At 35.8% G+C, this 25,663-nt stretch overlaps 1 protein-coding gene across 7 annotated transcripts in view; it reads left to right on the top strand.

The window, feature by feature from the left end:
• Positions 1-25,663, top strand: part of CCSER2 (coiled-coil serine rich protein 2) — a 188,823-nt gene that overhangs the window by 148,702 nt on the left and 14,458 nt on the right. For all 7 annotated transcript variants that reach the window (XM_049645326.1, XM_049645324.1, XM_049645331.1 and 4 more), the window contains one exon: positions 10,048-10,137. In XM_049645326.1, coding sequence (XP_049501283.1) covers positions 10,048-10,137 — 90 coding nt within the window. The remainder of the gene's footprint in view (positions 1-10,047; positions 10,138-25,663) is intronic.

Genomic DNA, 25,663 nt, shown 5'->3' on the forward strand with positions numbered 1-25,663 from the left:
GGTGAGACAGAATGAAATTATTCTCATCAAAAAAGCTGGGGTTACAATTATAAATTAGAAAAATTAAGACTGAAAGAATTGTGAAAAGAGGTCACTTTATGTTGATATATGATTATTAAGTAATGAAATGGTAAAGCTTTTTATGCTGAAAAGTTTTAATACTGTTCTATTAACCTCAATATGTTTCTTTTAAAAATAAGAACATTTCATAGCTGAAATATTACCATCTTTAACCAATTAATAGTAAATCCTTAATGTCTTCTAATATCCATCCATCTTCAGATTTTTCTAGTTCTAAAAATATCCTGTGTATTTGTACATTACATCTAGTTACATCTTTTAAGTCTCTTTTAATTTAGGACCATTCTTTTTTATTGTTGCTATACTAACTTGTTGAAGAGACTCGCCCAGTTGTCCAGAACAAAATCTCATCTTACAAATAATTTTTAGAAAGTTTTTAGAAATATCTAAGGGAAGGGCGCCTGGGTGGCTCAGTCGGTTAAGCATCCGACTTTGGCTTAGGTCATGATCTCATGGTCTATGAGATCAAGCCCTGCTTCGGACTCTGTGCTGGCAGCTCAGAGCCTGGCACCTGCTTCAGATTCTTCATCTCCTTTTCTCTCTGCCTCTCCCCCACTAGCCTTCTGTCTCTCTCAAAAGCAAATAAACATTAAATATATATATATATATATATATATATATATATATCTAAGAGAATCCTAAAGAAAGAAAAAAGAAAAGTGAAAGCATGACTTTTCAGCAATAGGTGTTTTGAAGTTCTCTGTATTTGCTATATTAAACCTAGAAATCATATTTATTTTGGAAGAGATCATTGTCTATCTTTAGATTAGTAATGGAACTCTAGGAAGTCACTTGTTTAATTAAATCAAGAGAATTTAAAAAGATATGAACCATTGTAAGTAGAGATCAGTAAATATTTTCCACATTATGAAAATTAAAATTATCTTTCTATTTAAAATACTTTTTCTCTCCTTACATCTCTAACTACTTTTTTATTTATTTATTTTTTTAACGTTTATTTATTTTTGAGACAGAGAGAGACAGAGCATGAACGGGGGAGGGGCAGAGAGAGAGGGAGACACAGAATGTGAAACAGGCTCCAGGCTCTGAGCAGTCAGCACAGAGCCCGACACGGGGCTCGAACTCACGGACCGCAAGATGGTGACCTGAGCCGAAGTTGGATGCTCAACCGACTGAGCCACCCAGGCGCCCCACTAACTACTTTTTTAAAATGGCAAAACATTATCATAAACTAGGTATTAGAGGACTTTTTTTTTTTTGTCTTAAGTATTAACTAGCTGAATGACATTGACAATTTCCACCACTCTCTAGTGATTTCCTTATCAAAAATGTGAATGTTTTGGAGGCTGAGAAGATGGCGGAGTAAGAGAACCCTAAGCTCAGCACATCCCACAGATACAACTAGATAACACTCAAATCAGTGTAAACACAGAAAACAACCCAAAGACAGGCAGAACAAACTCCATAACTAAAGTTAGAAAAGAAGCCACACTGAAGTGGGTAGAAAGGGCAGAGACATGGTTGGGAGCGAAACTGCAGCCATCTGCTGAGGGGAGGGAGCCCTGGGTACAGAGAAGGGAGAGAAACAGACTATTACACTGGGAAGCCTTCATGGGAAAGACAAATCCCCATTTAACATTTGACTTTGAAAGCAAGTGGGGATGAGTTTTATGAGCTCTTACAACGGAGATTTAAAGTCTAGAATTTTAAAAATCAGCAAGCTTGGATCTGGGAGAGCCTGAAGGGTGAGAGGAAGCTGAGTTCATGCCCCTAAAGAGACAACATCACAAACGGCCCATGGAGATATAGCATAGAAGCAGCAGTTGGAAGAAACACCTGGGACATATGTAAGGGAGAATAGTTTACTCATTTTGAAACATGTCCTGGAGGGGCAGGGATCACTGAGGGACTTCTACAGGAACAAAGGGGATGGCAGGTGCCTCGGGCCAACTGGCAGCAGGCCCTGTGGAAGTCCAAGTTATTAAAATTGTGTCTTGCACCCCAGCCAGAGACTAAACACTGCCCACAACAGGCAGAGAGAACCTCTGAAGACAACCAGACTAAAAGAAAAAATGACCAGGACACAACAGCAGGGCATGCACAACATGCGTAAGAACCCCTCCACGCCCCCCCCCCCCAACACACACCACCACCACCACCACCAAACACCTGGGGGACAGGGGAAACTGCAGAGCACTACAGGACGTCTTCTTCATAAAGGCATTACTTTTCAAGGGTAGGAGACAAAGCTGACTTTCCTAACATACAGAAACAGACACAGGGAATTAGACAAAATAAGGAGACAGAGGAATATGCCCCAAACGAAAGCATAGGACAAAACCACACTAAGAGACCTAAGTGAAATGGATATAAGTAATATGCCTGATAGAGAATTTAAAGTAATGATGATAAAGATACTCACTGGACTTGAGAAAACAGTAGAAGACATCGGTGAGACCCTTAACAAAGAGATGAAAAAGAACCAATCAGAAATAAAGAACACAATAAATGAAATTAAAATTACAACTAGATGGAATAAATAGCAGTCTAGAGGAAGCAGAAGGATGAATTAGTGACCTGGAAGACAGAATAATAATGGAAGTTAATCAAGAGAGAAAAAAATTTATACAAAATGAGAATAGATTTAGGGAACTCAGAGACTCCATCAGGCATAATAACATTTACATTATAAGGATTCCAGAAGAAGAAAACAGAGTAAAGGGGGCAGAAAATTTATTTGAAAAAATATTAGCTAAAAACTTCCCAAATCTGGGGAAGGAAACAGATATCCAGATCCAGAAGGCACAGAGATCCCCCAACAAAATTAACCCAGGAAGGTCCACAACAAAACACGTAGTAATTAGAATGGCAAAAAGTAGTGATAAAGAGAAAAATTTTAAAGCAGCAAGAGAAAAGAAGATAATTATATACAAGGGGAAACTCCCTAAGGCTATCAGCAGATTTTTCAGTAGAAACTTTGCAGGCCAGAATGGAGTGGCATGATATATTCAGGGTGCTGAAAGGAACAATCTGTAGCCAAGAATACTTTATCAGCAAGGCTATCATTCAGAATAGAAAGAGAGATAAAGAATTTTTCAGGCAAGCAAAATCTAAGAGTTATTTACCACTAAACAAGCCCTACAAGAAATATTAAAGGGAACTCTTTGAGCAGGAAGGAAAGACTAAGAGTAAGAAAAGTAGGACACACAAAAGCAGTAAAGATAAGTATATCTGTAAAAATCAGTTAATGGATTCACAAAATAAAAGGATGTAAAATATGACACCATATACCTAAAACGAAGAGGAATAAAGAATGTGTTCAAACTTAAGCAACCATCGACATAATATACACTGATATATACAGAAGATGTTATATACAAACCTAATGGTAACCACAAATCAAAACCCAGTTAATAGATAAGCAAAAGATAAAGAGAAAGGAATTTAAGTTATATCACTAAAGAAAACCAACAAACCATGAAAGAGAGCAAGAGAAGAAAGGATCAGAGAAAAACTACAAAAACAACCACAAAACAAGTAAAAAGGCAAGTAACATATCTGTCAGTACTTACTTTGAATGTAAATGGACTAAATGCTCCAAGCAAAAGACATAGGGTGACAAAATGGATTAAAAAATAAAACAAAACAAGACCCATGGGGCACCTGGGAGTCTCAGTCAGTTAATCTTCGGACTCTAGATTTTGGCTCAGGTCATGATCTCACAGTTCATGAGGTTGAACCCTGCATTGGGCTCCATGCTGGCAGCATGGAGCCTGCTTGGAATTCTCTGTCTCCTCCTCTCTCTGTGCCTGTCCTGCTCATGCTTTCTCTTTCTCAAAATAGATTAAAAAAAAAAAAAAATTGTCTCTATCCTGCCTACAAGAGACTCATTTCAGACCAAAAGAAACCTGCAGATTGAAAGTGAGGGGATGCAGAAACATTTATCATGCAACTGAATGTGAAAAGAAAGCTGGGGTAGCAGTGTACTTATGTCAGACAAAATAGATGTTAAAACAAAGACTATAACGAGACAAAGAAGGACACTATATAATCATTAAGGGGAGAATCCAATAAGAAAATATAACAATTATAAATATTTATGCATCCAACACGGGAGCACCCAAATACATAAAACAGTTAATAACAAATATAAAGGAACTAATGAATAGTAATACAATAATAGTAGGGGGCTTGAACACCTTACTTACATCAATGGACAGATCATCTAAACAAAATCAAAGAAACGGTGGCTTTGAATGACACACTGGACCAGATGGATTTAACAGATATAATCAGAACATTCTATCTATCCTAAAACAGCCCAATATACATTCTTTTCAAGTGTACATGGCACATCCTCAAGAATAGCACATATTAGGCCACAAAACAAGTCTCAACAAGTTCAAAAAGATCAAAGTCATACCATGCATCTTTTATGACCACAACACTGTGAAACTAGAAATAAACCACAAGAAAAAAATCTGGAAAGAGCACAAATGCATGGAGGTTAAATAACATACTACTAAACAATGAATTGGTCAACCAAGAAATCAAAGAAGAAATAAAAAATTACATGGAGGGAAATGAAAATTGCTCCCTCAAAAAGCAAGAAAAATCTCAAATAAATAACCTAACCTTACATCTAAAGGAGCTAGGAAAATAACAAACAAAAACTTAAAAAACTTAAAAAACAATATGACAGATCAGTTACACCAGGGGCTGGCTCTTTGAAAAGATCACCAAAATTGATAAACCTCTGATCCAGGCTCATTTAAAAAAAAATAAAAAGAGGACTCAAAGTCACAAGTGAAAGAGGAGAAATAACAACCAACAGTACAGAAACTCAATTTTAAGAGAATATTTTGAAAAACTATATACCAACAAATTGGACAACCTAGAGGAATTAGTAAATTCCTAAAAACATATCACCTCCCAAAACTGAAGCAGGGAAGAGATAGGAAATTTGAACAAAGTGATTACCAGCAATGAAAATCGTATCAGTAATCAAAAAACTCCCAACAAACAAAATCAGATAAAGATATCACACAAAGAACTATAGGCCAATATATCTCTGATGAAGATAGATGCAGAGATCCTCAACAAAATATTAGCGAATCAAATCCAACAGTACATTAAAACCATCATCATTATCAAGTGGGATTTATTGCTGGGATGCAAGGATGGTTCAGTATTCGCAAATCAATCAACATGATACATCACATCAATAAGAGAAAGGATAAGAATGATATGATCATTTCAATAAGTTCAGAAAAAGCATTCAATAAAGTACAACATCATTCATGATAAAAACCGCCAACAAGGCAGGTTTAGAGGGAACATACCTCAACATAATAAAGGCCATATATGAAAAACCCACAGCTAACATCATACTCAGTGGGGAAAAACAGAGCTTTCCCCCTAAGGTCAGGAGTAAGACAAGGATGTCTACTCTCACCACTTTTATTCAACATAGTACTAGAAATCCTAGCAACAGCAATCAGACAAAAAGAAATAAAAGACATCCATATTGGTTAAGGAAGAAGTAAAACTTCCACTATTTGCAGATGACATGATACTCTATAGAGAAGCCAAAAAACTCCACCAAAAAAGTACTAAAGCTGATAAATGAATTCAGTAAATTTGCAGGATATAAAAACAATGTACAGAAATCTGTTGCATTTCTATGTACTAATAATGAAGCAGCAGAATAAGAAATTAATAAAACAATCCAATTTGCCATTGCACCAAAAATAGTAAAATAGCTAGGAATAAACTTATCCAAAGAGGTGAAATTCTTAATATTCTGAAAACCATAAAACAAGGATGAAAGAAATTGAATACAACGCAAAGAAATGAAAAGACATTCCATACTCACTGAAAGAAGAAATAATGTCAAGATATCTATACTACCCAAAGGAATCCACAGATTTAATGCAATTGCTAACAACATACCAACAGCATTTTTCACAGAACAAGAACAAACAATCCTAAAATTTGTGTGGAACCACAAAAGATCCCAAATAGCCAAAGCAATCTTAGAAACAAAACTGAAGGTATTTTAGACTTCAGGTTGTATTGCAAAGCTGTAGTAATCTAAAACAGTATGGCCCTGGCACAAATAAACACACAGATCAATGGAATAGAATGAGAAGCCCAGAAATAAACCCACAATGATACGGTCAGTTGATCAACAAAGGAAGCAGGAATTCACAATGGGAAAAAGGTAGTCTCTTCATCAAATGGTGTTGGGAGAACTAAACTGCTACATGCAGAAGAAGGAAACTGGATGACTTTATCACTCTACACACAAAAATAAACTCAAGATGGATTAAAGACCTAGATGTGAGACCTGAAACTATAAAAATCCTAGAAGAGCACAGTCAGTAATGTCTCTGACTTTGGTCCTAGCAACATTTTTCTAGATATGTCTCCTGAGGCATGGGAAACAAAAGCAAAAATAAACTATTGGGACTACATAAAGATAAAAATCTTCTGCACAGCGAAGGAAACAACCAACAAAACTAAATGACAACCTGCTGAATGGGAGAAGATGTTTGCACATGACATATTCAAGAAACGATATCCAAAATATATAAAGAACTTATACAACCCAATACCAAAAGGATAATCCAATTAAATGGGCAGGAGACATGAACAGACATTTCTTCAAAGAAGACCTGCCGATGGCCAACAGACACATGATACAACGCTCCCTATCATTTATCATCAGGGAAATGCAAATCACAACTACACTGCTCTATTACCTCACATGTGTCAGAATAGCTAAAATCAAAAATTCAAGAAATAACCAGTGTTGGCAAGGATGTGTAGAAAAAGGAACCCTTGTGCACTGTTGGTGGGACTCCAAACTGGTGCATCCACTGTGGAAGACAATATGTAGGTTCCTCAAAAAGTTAAAAATAGAAGCACCCTACAATCCATTAAATGCACTACTGGATATTTACTCAAAGAGTACAAAACCACTACTTTGAAGGGATACATGCACCCCATGTTTATTTATGCATCGTTTATAATAGCCAAACTATGGAAGCAGCCCAAGTGTCCATTGATAGAAGAATGGATAAAGAAGATGTGATTCATATATATGAATGTGTGTGTATGTAATGGAATATTTTTCAACCATATAAAAAGAATGAAATCTTGCCATTTGCAACAGCATTAATGGATATAGAGAATATAATGCTAAGTGAAATAAGCCAGTTAGAGAAAGACAAATACCAAAGGATTTCATTCATATGTGGAATTTAAGAAACAAAACAAATGAATAATGGAGAAAAAAATAAACCAAAAGCAAACTCTTAACTAGAAAGAACAGATTACCAGAGGGGAGGTAGGTAGGGGAATGGGTGAAATAGGTGTAGAGGATTAGGAGTGCACTTGATGAACACAGTAATGTATGGAATTGGTGTATGGTCTGTGTTATACAGCTGAAACTAACATAATATTGTATGTTAACAACACTGGAATTTAAGGAAAAAAATGTGAAGGATTTTCTGGGGGATTTCAAAGTCCCTTTCTAGTTTGAACTTCAATGCATCTTATCTTTTAAAAAAAAATATATGCAGTCACCCCAACCTATGTTTGTATCTAGAGTTTCAGAAAAGTAAAGTGACAGCATAAAACGTAGAATTCATATTTTGTGTGAAATGTCCAGTTGTAAAATCAAATTGCAATGCTTCAAGAATTTAACTGGAAAGTATAGACGCTCAACAATTTAAACCTTATTTAAAATGCTAAGAATGCCCTTTAATTTTCCCTCACTACCCTAGTTAAGTAATAGTTAATTTAGATACATTTTCTCAGTGAACCCTCAGAATAATCGTGTGGAATTTTCTTTATAGAGTCATAGAAAGTAGAACTCAGCTTAAGCAGACTAACACTTATATATGACTAGATCATATATTTGAAAAACTATGATCAGCTGTGAAAAGCTGGATAGACCTGGGTTCAAATCCTTGTTCTGAAACTTAATGGCAATGTTCTCTTGGGGAAGTTACTTAATTTCTCCTAAGCCTCTTCTATACGTGAGGATAATAAAAATAATGCCATATAAGATTATGATAATTTAAAGGACTATATTATGTAAACTACCTAATGCTATAACCTGGACCATGGATGCATGATAAATATTAACTCTTATTTAATGACTTGTCCCAGATCACCCAGCTTGTAAATCAGTGCATTTCTTATGATGTGATAAGTTCCAAGTAAAAATCCCTAAATTAAAAGTAACTTAAAGATTAGAACATTTGTAAAGTCAAGTAACAAAATAATACAGATCCCACCAATTTTCATGGTTACTTAAATGGTCATTTGGGTAACGGTGAAGTTCTCAGTTGGCTTTTCTGGAATCCTTTTAGCTGACCTTTGATGGTTACAAGATGTCTTCTTTAGTTCTATATGTCACATACTTGCATATTAGTCCCCAAAAGTAGGAAAGGGCCTGGGGGTTTTTTTGTGGGGTTTTTTTTTTTTTTTGCATGCCTATTTTAAAAATCAAGAGCACTTTCCCAGAAATAACGCAGACTTTTCTCACATTGTATTGGCTACATTTGGGTTCTTTGTCCCTCCTAAGCATAGTGGAATGGGATTAATCTGATTGGTTCAAACTAATCAAAATCTATCATTGGGTCAAAAGATAGGATGTACTTTCCTGAAATATGGGACTACATAGAACATGAGCACATGGACAGGAAATGCTTTGGGTAGTTGTTTTAGATCTATTGAAGCGTCACAAATAATTCTGAAAATTATTGGAAAATTCAAACATTTGCCAAATACTATTCTTAATATGATAGCACATAGACTACAAAAAGAAAATTATTTCTGGAATTGCACTAATCAGGATAGGTTATACATAATGTGCTTGCATTAAAATAAATGCTTTATCTTTTCTTTACATGCCTCCCATATATATTGAAAGTTACATCCTATTACAGTGCATTCCACAAGACTCTTAAGTTGCCTGCTTATATATTGAATTTTATTTCTGTGACTATCCCATTTCTTAGGAATGGAAAAATGTCTTTACTATAGAGATTTTTGCTTGCAATTAGATCTTGTTTTATATATGAAAAATGGAATGATCTGATTACAATTAAGAAAAATTACAAAATATTTAAAATATTTTTAAAGTAGGCACATAATTTTAACTTGATGCAGTAATCAAGAATTTACTATGTAGATTTTCCTACAAGATAATATGTTTACCTCCAGTGGGGTTGTTTAATAAATAATATGGGCATCGTCCAACTTCACACTAGGGAGAAACTCTTATTATCAGTTTTTTCATTCTTTTTAAAAATTCGGTATTTATTTATTTGAGAGACCAAAGTTTATACAATAGGTACATTGCTTTGGGTTGTATGAATGACTAAATGAGTATGCTGTGAGTAGAATCATATGTAGAGAATTCATTTGTGAACTGAAATGGTCAGATGGATCTTGTCAAAAGGCAGAGACCCTTCAAATTGTTTAGTCCAATAAGGTTAACACATTATTAAGGAGGCTTAAAAAAGCACTACACATATGAATAGATAACCTTACTTGTGGACTGGTGGTATTTAGTATCTAGTAGAGTTGTATCAAAAATGAATTTAAGAAACTGTGGTGGTGACTAATAGTACCATTGTAGTTTAGAGAAATAAATTAGATTTTGCAATTGTATTCTTTATAAACTGTATATTGCTGTATATATTATACATTTATATACATAGTACTATGTTTATATACATAAGATCATAGATAATGTGTTTATGGATAATGTAAGAGGTTCCCAAGGTTAATTTTTACTATTCAGAATTTTAGCTTTACTGACTAACTATAGAACCCAGTCTCTGAATAAGTTGGGAAACTTCTGAATAGATGTGGATGTTTGCCCCTTTTTTTGTGGTACTGGTCTTTTACCCTTTAAGTGAGCCTATACTTTGTATGTATATGTATGTAGAGAATTATACTAGTATAAAAATTTGTGGTTTTATTCAGGCAACTCGGTGTAACTGCCACCAAAAATTTAAAGAGGAAAAATGCACATATGCTGAAAAATATACTCAAACACCCTGGAGAAGAATTCCTGTAAGTAACATATGCCCTGAACCTCTTCTCATGTCATTTATTCTTTTGATGTTTGTTCCACTCTTTTTTACTCTAATCTAATAATTTTGAATCTGCCATGGCTGTATTTTTTTTTTTTTTAGGTAAGTTGAGTTTTCTTGTCTCTTAGGTGTTTATGTGCTTTCTAAAGCTTCTCTTGTGTGTCTTATGTAATGAATGTGCATTTAATAGCTTTTCCATTCTTCACACTATAGCCCGTTTTATTTGAGTGTCTAGTCTCCTCTCATTGCATGTATTTATGAGAGTATTTCCTCATGCCCTAAAAGAAATAGAAATCCAAAAAATGCAATCTTCCCTCTTTAGCAGCATATAGCTCTTTGAAAATATATGATGTAGCATTTTATTTTGTTGTTGAAACTTTTCAAATATATTCTATCATTATAATTACTTAAATGTTGAGGTTATTAAGAAGTATAAATGTATTAAGATGCAGATATGTAGGCATAGTTAGGGAATGGTTTCTTCTGAACAGTAGAAAGTAACCACGTGTTCCGTGCTTCTTGTTTTTCAAAATATATTTAGTCTAAAATATACTGACCATAATTTAATCTGAGTTCTAAAACTCAGTTCAGGGTATGCCTGTGCCAGAGAATCATCACATGGCCATCTAGTCATCATGATCCTGTTGTAGGGTGCCAGCTAATAAATATTTTTTTGTTAAGGGAATGCCTTAGAAAGCCACCTTTGATGCTTCTTTTGCCTTACTTTAGCGGTGGAATCCTATTAACAAATGAACAAGGAACCATAGTGGTTAATATGATCAATAGTCCAATTTTTAAAGTTTAGCTATTGGCTTTAAAGCTTACAAGATGCTTTTTTCCATTTCATCTAACGAGTAATTTTTTGTGTGTGCTGTATATAAGGTATGATGCTAATAATCAGTTTATTCAACAAAAATTTGTGAGCCTCTCTTATCTCAGTTATTAGGCTCTTGCAGTAGAAGTAGGGAATTGGGGAAGGAAATACACAGACAAATAAGGATTCCTTCCTCCATTAGCAAGTGCTTATTAAAGGAACTGGTGATATGATATAAAGTGTAGTGAGTTCTATAAGGTTCCAAAGATTGGGAAAGACCAGTTGGAAGAATCAAGGAGCTTGGTGAAGAAGGCCAAGGTTGTAGTTGAAATCATAGAAAGTAAAAGATGCCAGGAGGCAGAGATGATATCATATTTCTTTAACGTCAAAGGGTGTGGAACCTTACCTGATGGAGGAAATTGGAAAATAAGATTATGCCTCTTGCTTCTAGATGGAGATTTGGGCTTTCCAGGTTTCTCCAGTTTCCTCACAGATATTTGTGCTTTCTGACACTGTTACTAAGTAGTTTGGTGATTTCATTAAGTGTAAGAAGTTCCATTTTCTCATCCTCATGGGAGTCTTTATACAACCTCTGTCTTTTTTGACCTTACTGTTCTGAAAACTGGCTATTAGTCAGACAAAAGTAAATGGTGCAAAACAGTCCCAAGACATTGCTGAGTTAGTTATACTGTAATTTTGGGTGAAATGAAGGTCAGTTTTCTAGCATAGCACTCCTAACAAACTTAGGCTTCCTTGTCATCTGTTATTATAGGAATCACCTGGCTTAACACTTTTGTCTTATAGTTATCTAGTTAACAAAAATCAGGGAGATTAAATCACATATTAAAGTTTCCATAATTAACTGGTGGCTGAGATACTACTCTAACTTTAAGCTACTGACTGCTAGTTCAAGTTTCCTTCCCCCAAAGGCCTTGAAGGATTGAGAGAGGTTTTGCAGATTGAATGGGAGAAATATCCTTGACAAAAGGAACAGTACAAGTAAAGGTGATGAGGTAGGAAGATACATTTAGGCAGTAGTTAAGTACATGATTTTGGCTACAACACAGTTTTATTTATTTTAAGGCAATAGTTGAAGTTGGTGTTAAAGCCCATTTGAAAATAGAATTCAAATTTTTATCCAGGAATTACTGGAAAAGTAATTTTACTGAGTAGTATTTAGTTAAATACGTAGTGACATATATTTATTTACTTAGTTAAATAATAATTATTAGTTATTAACATTAAATATTGTATTTATTCTCTGATTTTTATTTTTCTTTTGGACTTAGGATTCATTTGAAATAAATTCTTTTAGAAACCATTTATTATAATAATAAAGATTTTCTTCTCTCTTCTAAAAGTTACACTTGATTCTACGTGTTCTTTTTTTAGAAGGAACCCAACATATTTAAACAAGATGTTGATGATGGGGAGGTACAATGGGATTCTTCTTTGGCAACAATGAGTTTGTTAGGTAGTGATTTGGGGGTATCAAAACATGTTATATTTAAAAATCTCCAAGGTAACATTTTTTTGATCTGGCTAAGCTTATGGAAGATTGCAAGTTATAGTCTGAGTCCTTGGTTCTTCACCATTCTGTGAATATCTTGGGAAATTTAAATATGCTTCTTGACACTGTCTGAGTTAGTTGAGGATCTGAAGCAGAATCTACTTCAGAGATTTGTGCGGATATGTAAGCATGTCCTCTGAACATTTCCTGGTATCAGAGGAAGAAATCTGGTTGTAGTAGAAAGCAGAGAAGGATGGTAGAGAAGAGAGAGATACTGTGTATAATACAGCCATTTATGAAGTGGAAAGAAACATGAAAAGAAATAGACACTTTGGGAAGAAATGAAGGAAAATAAAGAAGATGGATTTTAGAAATAGGGAGGGAAAGAAAGAGGGAAAAAGAGATAAGAATGAGCTGTACCAGAAGATGGTGCCTTCAAAGGAGAGCGGATAAGTCTGCTTTTGCTGAAATATTCTCATCTGAGGGACAAAATACCCAGATAAAGTGGTGAAACGGGTAATGTGGAAAGAACAACAATGTGGAAGGTATCTAATCACTTACATAAAAGTAGTTGAAGACTAGAAATACTAGGAAAATAGTGATTATGTTAGAAACCAAGATTAATTTTAAATCCCTAAACTTGACAAAAGTTTATTTTTAAAGATAGTAGGACATTATTGTATACAAGTATATTCTTATGAATAGCATTATCTTGGGTTGTTCCTATCATAACTATTTATAAAATAGAAGAGATAAAATTGGAGATCTTTATCACAGACCCATCACAAAAGTCATGTCAACCGTTTATAATTTTCAAAGGAAAAGTAGTTTGTCTAGTTCCTAGCAGCATGATATATGTAACTATTTGAGAACTCCACTCCCTCCCTTTTTTTTCTTGCCTGGGAGAGAAGATGAAATATTAAATGAAAGGAACATTACAACCTAAAGGTTTGTCTTAAGAGGACACTCTCCTAAGTCCTTTTTCTTTTACGCTATGCCTTCCTGATTTGGGAGTGGGCAGCATAATTATTAGTTAATTTTTACGTGAGAATAATGACATGATTTTATACTTTGGTATGCCATTTTCTCCCAATTGGATAAGTGTTATATTATTACTCCTATATATTTCTGAAGGGAATTAAAGGATTTGTTTCTTTGTAGAGTTCTTTTATTTATTTATATTCACTAATTGCTTATATATAACATATGCCACTAGAAGTATTTTAAGTGAAATATACATATACTTTAGTGTTTAAACAAATAATTAGGGGCGCCTGGGTGGCTCATTCGGTTGAGCGTCCGACTTTGGCTCAGGTCACGATCTCGCGGTACGTGAGTTCGAGCCCCGCGTCGGGCTCTGTGCTGACAGCTCAGAGCCTGGAGCCTGTTTCAGATTCTGTGTCTCCCTCTCTCTGACCCTCCCCCATTCATGCTCTCTCTCTCTGTCTCAAAAATAAATAAACATTAAACAAATTTTTAAACAAATAATTACAATGTGATCATATAACTATTTTTAAATTGTTAATGTTAGTCATTTTTAGATATTGACCATTGAATATGGCCTGTGTTCCAGTAACCCAAATGCTAACAGGAGCCACCTGTATAGCTGGGACATTACATTCTAGCTGTATGTATTTATGGCAACACAATAAGAATTCTATTATGTGTATCTTTACACTGATTTTTAAACAGTTACACTATAACTTTTGTGGACACATCTGAAACCATTAACTGAAAAATAGAATTGTTTTTCAAGGCTAAGAACAAATTAAATATGACTATCTTAGCGACTGACTTATCTAGTTGTAAATTTAAGGGTATCTAAATCTGTGCCCTCCAGTACCAAATGCCAGAATTATAAAAGGAAGTTTTAAACTTTGTTTAAAGTATCCACTGACAGAAGCGAAGTTTACCTATACTATAGTTAAAAAAAACAAATGATACCACCAAAGTTTTCTACTATGGGGATCCATTTCATTTGTGTGATATAGAATTTTAATTTACTGACTTGTACATCAAGGGTGTAGGCAGGACATAAAGAGATTTTGCTCTTAGAAATTTAATGATAGCAATTAGTGAGAAATGGATGATCCTATTAGGTTTCTTGAAGCAAATGATCAGGGCATCTGGGTGGCATCTGATCCCAGCATCATGGGATCGAGCCCCACATTAGGCTCCACACTGAATGTGGAGCCTGCTGAAGATTCTCTCTTTGGTCTTCTCTGCCCCTTTTTCCTACTCACTCTCTCTCTCTCTCTCTCTCTCTCTCTCTCTCTCTCTCTCAAAAAACAAAAAAGAAGCATCTTGATCAAATCAGTCTTTCAGATGAAATTAATCAGGAGAAATTAGCTAGAGATGTAGATTAAGAGCATAGGGGAGACTTGAGTGTATGGACAGAAATCTTTACTGATAAAGCTTTATCTACTAGGAAAGCTCACTGTTGCAGTGCCAAGTGCCACAAATCCTTTGGGAGCAAGGAAGTTTCCTAAGGAAGTTTCCTAAGCTCTCTAAGCAAACTAATCATGAATCAGGAAAAGTTTTATCTCCTCATTGCTAAGATAAAAATCCCCCACACTCTTAACTTCAGGTGGAAACTCTTGTGTGTTCTCACCTCTGCATTAAGAAAAAGCTGTTTGATGGGAGAGATACAAGTGTTCTGACAGAATTGGCTCACAGTTCCTTGCCTTATCCCACACAGAGTTCACACAAATGGTTGTTCTGTTTTTTAAGTTTATCTATTTATTTGAGGAGAGAGAGAGAGAGCAAAGGAAGGGACAGAGGGTGAGGAGAGGATTCCAAGCAGGCTTCGCGCTGTCAGCGAGCTAGACATGGGGCTCAATCTCACCAACGGTGAGATCATGATCTGAGCCAAAATCAAGAGTCGGACGTCCAACCAACTGAGCCACTCATGCGGCCCTCACACAAATGTTTTTATGTGAAGACTTGGTCTCAGTAGACTTTATCTTGAGAAAAATGAAGTTGCCTCTAAAACCCTGAGTTCAGACACTTCTGTTTTTCAGGGGTTTTTTTCCCTTATTTTGTTTTTGTTTCTGTTTTTTTTTATGTCCCACCAATTTTAAAGTGTAATTAGAATATCATGCATATTATTAAACTATTTGTCAGATATCCCAGGCATGTTTTTCTATAAGTAGATTTTATTTTTCCCTTTGGATTGAATATATTCATATGCATACCTACTGCTCTTAGTTTTTATACACAACCATTGTGGTTTCTCTAGCAGAAAGCATCTCATATCTACCATTTCGTCTTAAAAGTCATCAGAAGATTTAAAGTAGATTTCGATGAGCAAAAGGTACTTTCTTGGTTAGAGCTTAGGGAACTTCATGACTTCATGGCATCAACTAAGACAGAATTATGCACTTGCTGCCTTCTAGATTAGTGCTCCAGTAGAAATATACTGTGACCCACATTTGTAAATGTCCTAGTATCCAAATTAGAGTGAAAACGGGACAAGCAGATTTAATTTTTTTAAGTTTATTTATTTATTTTGAGAGAGAGCGCACACACATGAGAGGCGTGAGGGGAAGGGCAGAGAGAGGAGAGAGAGACAATCCCAAGCAGACTCCACACTGCCACAGGGACGCTATCAATGCGGGGTTCAATCTCACAAAACTGTGAGATCATGACCTGGGCTGAAATCAAGAGTCATACACCTAACCAACTGAGCCACCCAGGCCCCCTGTGGAATTAATTTTAATAAAACATTTTATTAACCCAAGAGTACTATTTGAGCATGAAAGCAATATAAAGAAGATATTGAGATATTTTACATTCTGATTTTTTATTTTTTACTGGTACTAAGTCTTTGACATTTGGGGGGTATTTTGCATTTAGAGTACATTTCCTTTCAGACCAGCCATAATTCAGTTCTGTGTGGAGGTCATTGGATTAGACTTTAAACCTGAACTAAGTAGCAGGAATTGACTAAATAAATAAATAAATAAATAGTACATTCCTTCAGCTTTTAAACCATAGAGCCATTTATTCATTCATTCAGTGAACTTTGATTAGTTTGTTCTGTATTTCAGTCCCAGTGTGCTAAGGGTTTTGGATGCTAAATCAAAGACATTGCCTGATTCTTAGTTTATGATATTCATGAGCAGATAGCAAAGGACACCTAAGAGGACAGGAGAATGAGGCTCTTCTTTCTGGACCAAAGGATGGTGGACATGTGTTCCAGATTTGGGGACTAGACCTTCTGGCTTTCAACTCCATCATAGAATTGCCATGACTAACGGCAGACTTCAGTTCAGGGATGTAGTGTGTTCCAGCACTCACTGCTGGAACAGCTCCATGCATTTGGGAACTTGCTTTGCTTCTGCTGTCTTTTTGCTGAAGATCAGGTCTCTCACCCTTTCCTTACATCTTATAAATCCTAAATCTTCTAAGTTTCTAAGTTAGGTTCTTCTCTACAAGTTCTCTTTTGTTGTGGAAACACTACTAATAGATATAGAATCATGGGGAGCCAGTGCCTACTCTTAGTGCTGCTGCTTAGTGTTGCTCAGATATCTGTTGTTTCTGAAGTTGCCTGATCTCAAGGTTTAGTTAGTCGTGTATTTATTTTATAGCTAATTCAGTTGTTTACTGTTAAAAGGAGTACATAGTCTTTCTTATTTTCATACTCAGGGAAATTACCTTTATAGAGATGAGAATATCTTTAAACATGTTTTCTTTCTCTCCCTACCAATGTAATCAGCATTTTAAATAGTTTTCCTCTGTATTACTCTAAAGTGCATTATGGTTTTATTCTTCTGTTTTTTTTTTTACTTTTTATTTTAAATACTCACAGATTATAAAAAGTTGCAAAAATAGTACAGAAAGATCCCTTGTATGGTTCACCCATTATCCCACAATGGTTACACTTTATGTAGTTACAATACAATATCAAACCCAGGAAACTGACATTAGTATTTTTGTAGTTCTATGCCATTTTATTACTGCTTAGATTCCAGCAACAACCACCATATTTAAGATACAGAATTATTGTGCCACTATGAAGTTTTGCCTTGTGTGCTACCTTTTAAGAGTCAGGACCATTCCCTTCCTCTACCATTCCTAACTCCTGGCAGCCACTATCTGTTTTTCCATACCTTTAATTTGGTGATTTCAAGAATTTTATGTAAGTGATATTATATAGTGTGTGACCTTTTGAGATTGGCTTTTTAAAAAATTTTTTAAACATATTATTTTATTTTTTGAGAGACAGAGCACGAGTAGGGGAGGGGCAGAGAAAGGGGGAAACACAGAATTCAAAGCAGACTTCAGGCTCTGAGCTGTCAGCACAGAGCCTGATGCGGGGCTTGAACCCATGAAGATCATGAACTGAGCCAAAGTCAGATGCTCAACCAGCTGAGCCACCCAGGCACCCTGAGATTGACTTTTTTCACTCAGCATAAGGAAATTCATCCAAGAAGTTGTGTCTATCAGTAATTTGCTCCTTTTTATTGCCAAGTAGTATTCCATGATATGGATGTTCTATAGTTTGTTTAACCACTTTATCTATTGAAAGACATTTTGATCATTTCCAGTTTTGGGCTATTACAAATAAAGCTGCTGCGAGTATTTGTGTAGAGGAAATTTTCATTTCTCTGGGATAAATGCCCAGAGTGTGCATTCTGGGTCACATGGTAACTCTGTATTTAGTTCTCAAAGAAACTCCCAAACTGCTTATCAGAACAACTGCTGGAACAGATTCTCATCAACATTGTATGAGAGATACAGTTTCTCTGCATATTTTTTTAAATTTATCTATTTATTTTTGAGAGAGAGACAGTACGAGTGGGAGAGGGGCAGAGAAAGGGAGAGAGAGAATCCCAAGCAGGCTCTGCACTGTGCAGAGCCCAACATGGGGCTTGAACTCACGAAACTGTGGGATCATGACCTGAGCCAAAATCAAGAGTCAGACACTTAACTGACAGCCTCCCAGGTGCCCCTGGTTTCTCTACATCTTTATTAGTATTTAGTAGTGTTATTTTTTTAATTTTAGCCATTCTGCTAAGTGTCTAGTGATATATCAGTGTGGTTTTAATTTCTATTTCCATAATGGCTAATGGCGCTAATGTCTTTTGTGTATTTAACTTGCCATTTTCTTCTTGAAATACATCTTCATGTCTTCCCATTTTGTAACTCGGTTTTTAATTTTTTTAATGTTGAATTTTGAGAGTTCTTGATATATTATCCAAGTCCTTACATAAGAGTAAAGTATGTGGTTTGCAAGAATTTTCCCCTTATTGGGGAAATCTTCCTCACTGAGTAATTCAAGAGTAAAATATCTTAATTTTGATGAAGTCCAATTTATGAACATTTTTTGTTTTTTATGGATTGTGCTTTTTGTGTTATGCCTAAATGTTTCACCAAGGCCAAGACGTTGAAAAGTTTGTTTCCATCGAGGATGTTTATACTTCTACATTCTACATTTGAATCTGTGATCCATCTTGACTTAATTTTTATGTAAGATATGAGGTTTAGGTCAAGGTTCATTATTTTCCTTCCAGTATCCAGTTGCTTTGCACCATTTGTTAAAAAAGACTATACTTTCTGTGGGGCACCTGGGTGGCTCAGTCAGTTAAGCATCCAACTCTTGATCTCAGTTCAAGTCTTGATCTTGGGGTCCTGAGTTTGAACTTGCATTGAGCTCTGCACTGGGTATGAAGCCTACCTAAAATAAATAAATACATTCACACATACATACGTACATACATGCATACTGCCCTTTCTCTGTTGAATTACTTTTGTGTTTTTGTCAAAAATCAGTGAACTATATACTTGTGGGGATCTGCTTCTGATTTCTCTGTTCCATTTATCTATGTATCTACCCCTCCACCAATACCTCACTGTCTTGATTGCTGTAACTATATAAAAAGTCTTGAGGGGCGCCTGGGTGGCGCAGTCGGTTAAGCGTCCGACTTCAGCCAGGTCACGATCTCGCGGTCTGTGAGTTCGAGCCCCGCGTCAGGCTCTGGGCTGATGGCTCGGAGCCTGGAGCCTGTTTCCGATTCTGTGTCTCCCTCTCTCTCTGCCCCTCCCCCGTTCATGCTCTGTCTCTCTCTGTCCCAAAAATAAATAAAAAACGTTGAAAAAAAAAATTAAAAAAAAAAAAAAAGTCTTGAGTGATTCCTCCTACTTTTTCTTTTTCATAATCATTTATATATTCTAATTTATTTGCTTTTCCACATAATTTTAGAATTAGCGTGTGTTTATCTACAAAAATTCTTGCCAGGATTTTGACAGAAAATATGTTATACTTAAATATCATTTTGGAGTTAACATCTTTAATATATGTTGAGTCTTCCCATCCATGAATAAGGTATAGCTCCCCATTAATTTAAATCATTTTTTATTTCTTTAACCAACATTTTCTAGTTTTTAGAATACAAGTTCTTCATATGCTTAGATTTATTATGTATTTCATCAATTTGAGTTATTATAAATGGCATTGTCTTTTAAATTTAAGTTTCATGTGTTCATTGCTGGTATTTAGAAATACAATTGATTTTTGTATATGGATCTTGTATCCTATGAACTTATTAAACCCACAAGTTCTGGGCGTTTTTCCTGTAAATCTGGATTTTCTACATGGACTATCCTGTCATCTGCAAATATGAACAGTGTTTTTACTTTTTGATCTATATATCTTTTCTTTGCTTGCATTATGCCACTGGTTAGAACTTCCAGTAGTAAGTTGAATAAGAATTATGAAGGTGGGCATTCTTGCCATGTTCCTGATTTACGGGGAAAAGTATTCAGTCTTTCACCGTTAAATGAATGTTAGCTATAGATATTTGAAAGATGCTAGTTGAGGAACTTCCTTTCTATTCTTCGTTTGCTGAGAGTTTTCATCATGAATGTGTGTTGATGTTGTTAAATGCTTTTGCTATACTAATATATACGAACATATGTTTTGTTGTTTGTTTGTTTGTTTGTTTTTTTGCTTTAGCCTACTGATTGCATTCATTGTTTTTGAATCAATCTTGTGGACCTAAACCCCATTTAGTCATGGTATATAATTCTTTTATGTATTTCTGAATTATTCAGTGGTATTAAGGATTGTTTACGTTTATATTTGTGAGGAGTAATTGTTGTTTTGGGGTGGGGGTGTACTATCTTTGTCTGGCTTTGTTTTAGGTTAATTCTAGCCTCATAAATGAGTGGGAAAGTATTTTTTCCTCTAGTTACGTTTTCTGGAAGAGATTGTGTAGAATTGGTATTAATTGTTTAAACACTTGGTGGAATTATCCAGTGAACCACCTAGGCCTGGAGATTTCTTTTGCGGGGGGCAGGGTTTAAGTTTATTTATTATTTATTTTGAGAGAGAGAGAGAAAAAGAGCATGAGCTGGGAAGGGGCAGAAAGAGAGGAAGAGAGAGAATCCCAAGCAGGCTCGATATCACAAGCTGTCAGATCATGACCTAAGGTGAGATCAAGAGTCGAACAAACGCTCAACTGACTGAGCCACCCAGGTGCCCCTGGGGGAGTTTTTTAATTGTTATAGACCTATTCAAGTGATTTCTTTCAACTCAGATGAGTTTTCATAGTTTGTGGTTTTGATGAATTCATCCATATCTTCTTTTGTCAAATTTATGACTATAAAGTTGTTCATAGTATTGTCTTGCCATCTTTTTAATGGCTGGAGGATCTGTATTGATACCCTGTTTCATTCCTAATTTTGCTAATTTAAGTCTTCTCTTCAATATTCTTTATCATTTGCAGTGATCTGTCAATTTTGTTGAACTTTTCAAAGAACCAACTTTTTATCTCTTTGATTACCTCTGTTTTTCTGTGTTCAGTTTCAGTAGTTTCTGCTCTTCATTGTATCCTTCTTTCTACTCATTTTTTTCTTTTTTTTTTTTTTAACGTTTATTTATTTTTGAGACAGAGAGAGAGACCGAGCATGAACGGGGGAGGGGCAGAAAGAGAGGGAAACACAGAATCTGAAACAGGCTCCAGGCTCTGAGCCATTAGCCCAGAGCCCCACGCGGGGCTCGAACTCACGGACTGCGAGATCGTGACCTGAGCTGAAGTCAGACGCTTAACCGACTGAGTCACCCAGGCGCCCCCTTCTTTCTACTCATTTTTGGTTTATTTTGGGTTTTTTTTCCCCAAGTTTCTTAAGGTGGCAGTTCAGCTTGTTGATTTGTGGGGTTTTTTTTTTTCTCTTTTCTGTCACTACTTTAGCTGTGTTCCATAACTTTCAGTATGTGTTTCTTTTGTATTCAGTGTGTGTGCATGTGCGCATGCATGTGTGTTTAATTTCCCTTGAGATTTCTTTAATCCATGAATTGTTGAGTAACCAAGTGTTCAGAAGTTTTTCTGTCATTTTTCTGTTTTGGATTTCTAATTTGATTCCATGGTGGTCAAAAACACATTCTGGAGGCGCCTGGGTGGCTCAATCAGTTAAGCATCTGACTCTTGATTTCAGCTCAGGTCACGATCCCAGGGTGGTGGGATTGAGCCCCACGTTGGGCTCCATGCTGAGCATGGAGCCTGCTTAGGATTCTCTCCTCCCTCTCTTTCTACCCCTTCTCCATTTTTTCTCTGTCTCTCAGTCTCTCTCTCTGTGTCTCTCTGAAAATGAGTATATAAACTTTAAAAAACAAAGAACTTCATTCCTTTAAAACACACACACATTCTGTGTGGGACACCTGAGTTGATCAGTCCGTTAAGCATCTGACTCTTGATTTCAGCTCAGGTCATGATCTCATGGTTCATGGGTTCGAGCTCCATGACAGGTTCTGTGCTGGCACTGATAGCACGGAGCCTGCTTGAGATTTGCTCTCTCTCTCTGCTCCTCCTCCACTCACTTTCATGCTCTTTCTCTCTAAATAAATATATTAATAAACTTTTTTTTAAATGTCCCCTTTATATTAAAAAAACACCTTTTGTGCAGTTTTTCTTTTAGTTGTTGTGGTTTGTTTTATCGCCTAGACTGGTAAAGGTGATAAGTGATCTATGGACTCTTAAAAAGAATGCATATTTTGCTGTTGCTGGATGGAGTATTCTATAAACATTGATTAGATCCTGATTGTTGATGATGTTCTTGAGTCCTCGGTATCACTGTCGATTTTATTGTCTAGTTGTTTTATCAATTATTAAGAGAGGGGTGTTAGATTCTCCAGCTGTAATTGTGGATTTGGCCGTTCAGTTCTGTCAGTTTTTGTTTCATGTGTTACACAGTTCTGTAGTTTGGTGCATATATGTTTAGGATCACTATGTCTTTTTGGTAGATTGACCCTTTTATCATTTTATAAGGTAATTTTTTATGCCTGGAAGTTTTCCCTGAATCTTCCTTTATTTGATATTAATATAGCCACTCTTGCTTTTTCTGTGAACATCTCTTAATGAAGCTATGATTGACACCAAGGAAAGTAAGAAAGCTATTATTACTCTCAAGATGCTTATATTTAATAGAAGAATAATAGAAATATTCAAATCAATATAATGAAAAGCAGAAGAAAAATTCCCTGAGACAAGTACCACCAAATGATGTGGGTGTTTATAAACAAGAGTGATCATAGTTAATTTAGGTAGAATCCGGAAAAGCTTCTAGAGAATGGATTTGAAATGGGCTTGGAAGGCTGGATAGGAGGAATTGGGCAGATGGAGGTGGAAAAGTGGAAAAGTGAAGTAAGTAAAATGAGTAATATTTTTTGCCTTTCTAGTCATAAATTCAAATGACAACTGTTCAAACAGTTTATTAAATGGGTGCCCCTTGGCAGTAGCAGGCAGAGCTATTTATGTGTTTATTTCACAAGGTTGTCTCTCTTTCCCTCTCATGCTCAAACCTGTCCCACAGATGATGGTTTGTTTCTCTTGGGTGAGTGAAGATGGGTGTCATCAGTTTTATTTCTAAGATTCTTAGGTGCTTGTAATATGCATTCAGGCCTAATATTATAGCTTCATCTCTAGGTAAATACAGTAACTTCATTTAATGCAGTTTAAATCCATAAACAGTTATTAAGAGCCTGCTGTGTGCCAGGTAAAGAAGGTAGGACATTTAACATCCTTTAAAACTCCTGCCAGGTTTGGGGTGCCGGGGTGGCTCAGTCAGTTAAACTTCTGACTTGGGCTCAGTCCATGATCTCATGGTCCATGGATCAAGCCCCTCATGGGGCACTGTACTGTCATAACAGCTCGGAGCCTGGAGCTTGCTTTGGATTCTATGTCTCCCTCTCTCTGTGCCTTTCCCTGGCTCATGCTCTGTCTGTCTGTCTCTCTCTCAAAAAATAAAGAAACATTAAAAAATTAAAAACAAAAAAACAAAAAAACTCCTGTCAGATTTTTAGGTGTCATGACAGATACTTACACTAAAAGTATTTCAAAGAAATAATGAATTATCATGAGAGACCATTTGATACAAAGTTGTTTCAAATGCCATATATGTAGAATTATACAATTAAAGGATAAAAATGACTGGAGTAGGGATTAGGACAGGTATGTGAGTAACTGATAAGAACTAAAAGTGAGAAGTTTCTTAGAGATAAACTATTCTGTCTTAGTCTGCTTGGGAAGCTATAACAGAATACCATAGATTGGGTGGCTTATAAACAATAGAAATCCATCTCCCATGGATTTGGGGGCTGAGAGGCCGAGGATCAAAGACACTGGCAGATTCAGTTTCTGGTGAGGGCCTTCATAATAGACAGTCATCTCATCATGTCTTCTCATGGTAGATGGGACTAGGGAGCATTCTGTGTTGTTGTTGCTGCTGCTGTTGTTTTTTTTAATAAGGGCACTAATTCCATTCATGAGGGTTCCACCCCCATGCCTTAATCACCTCCCAAAGTCCCTACCTCCAAATACCGTCACACTGGGGAAATACATCTCAACATCAAATTTTGGGGGAACACAAATAATTCATTCTATAGCACATTCCAGTCTTTCATCTTACAAATGATGAAACTGAGGCTCAGAAAAATCAGTGACTTTTTCAAGGTTGCAGGACTTATGGAAGATCCAAAGAAAAACACAGTTCCCCTGGCTCCCAGTTAGTACTATATTCACAGAACCCCAGAGAGAATTTATTTCTTTGAAAAGGAATCCCTGACTGCTAGTTTAGCTTATGTACAAAATCCCTATCTGAAAGTGTCTTTACCCAGAGCAGTGGCTGGCCTTGGTGATACTCATAGGAAAAGTGCATGTCCCTTCTTGGTTGAGGACTTGTTTTGTGTAAAGGTTTTGAACCAAAACATTTCTGAAACAGCAAAATAGAATTGTATCAGGTAATATTTTTGGAGAGCACTGGGGATCATCACCCTGTTAAATAGTTTGTAAGCTATTTTTGCAAACATCTATGGCCAAGTTAGTGGAGAAAAGATAATTTCAAAAGGTAGGATCTTATTTAACTAGGATATTCTAAAGATCATTAATTCCATGTGGTTCCTTGGAGCTGTTTTTCCTCTTCATTAACATAGAAAGTGGATCATTTTGTTTTTGTTTTATATGATCAGTGTAGCTACGATTACTCTTAAATTTAAAGGAATACCTGATTATATTGAACTGAGCCAAGAAATATTGATAAACAAGTGGGAAAAAATTTATTTGGACTAGTGTTTATGAAAACTGTAAACACCAATAAACTATGTTAGTAATCTTCTAATAAATTATTTCTCTGTCCAATTAATTGGTCTAAAAATTATGCATACTTTCTTTTGCAAATTGAACTGGGTATAATGATTTACAGCTCATTTTCCTTGATGATTTGTTAGTGTTTTAATAGTTTTATTTGTGGATGTATTTCAGTTGGTGAGGAGGCCAGGAACAGACCTGAGACCCAATTTTGTCCTATTTGTGGGACATTGAATAAATTTTTTCTTGCTTGATGACCCAAGTGAGGAGACTGAAGTAAATGCCATTGCAGGTGTATTCCAATTCTGATAATCTGTTATTAAGTAAATCTAAGAAGCCATAAATTATTCATTTTAAAAAGCATGCCTGCACTCTAGAAAACAGTATGGAGGTTCCTGAAAAGATTAAAAATAGAACTATCCTACAACCCAGCAATTGCACTACTAGGTATTTATCCAAGGAATACAGGTATGCTGTTTCAAAGGGACACATGCCCCCCCCCCATGTTTATAGCAGCACTATCAACAATAGCCAAAGTATGGAAAGAGCCCAAATGTCCATCGATGGATGAATGGATAAAGAAGATATGGTATATATA

This window comes from Panthera uncia, chromosome D2 (genome assembly GCF_023721935.1).
Source record: "Panthera uncia isolate 11264 chromosome D2, Puncia_PCG_1.0, whole genome shotgun sequence".
NCBI lineage: Eukaryota > Metazoa > Chordata > Mammalia > Carnivora > Felidae > Panthera > Panthera uncia.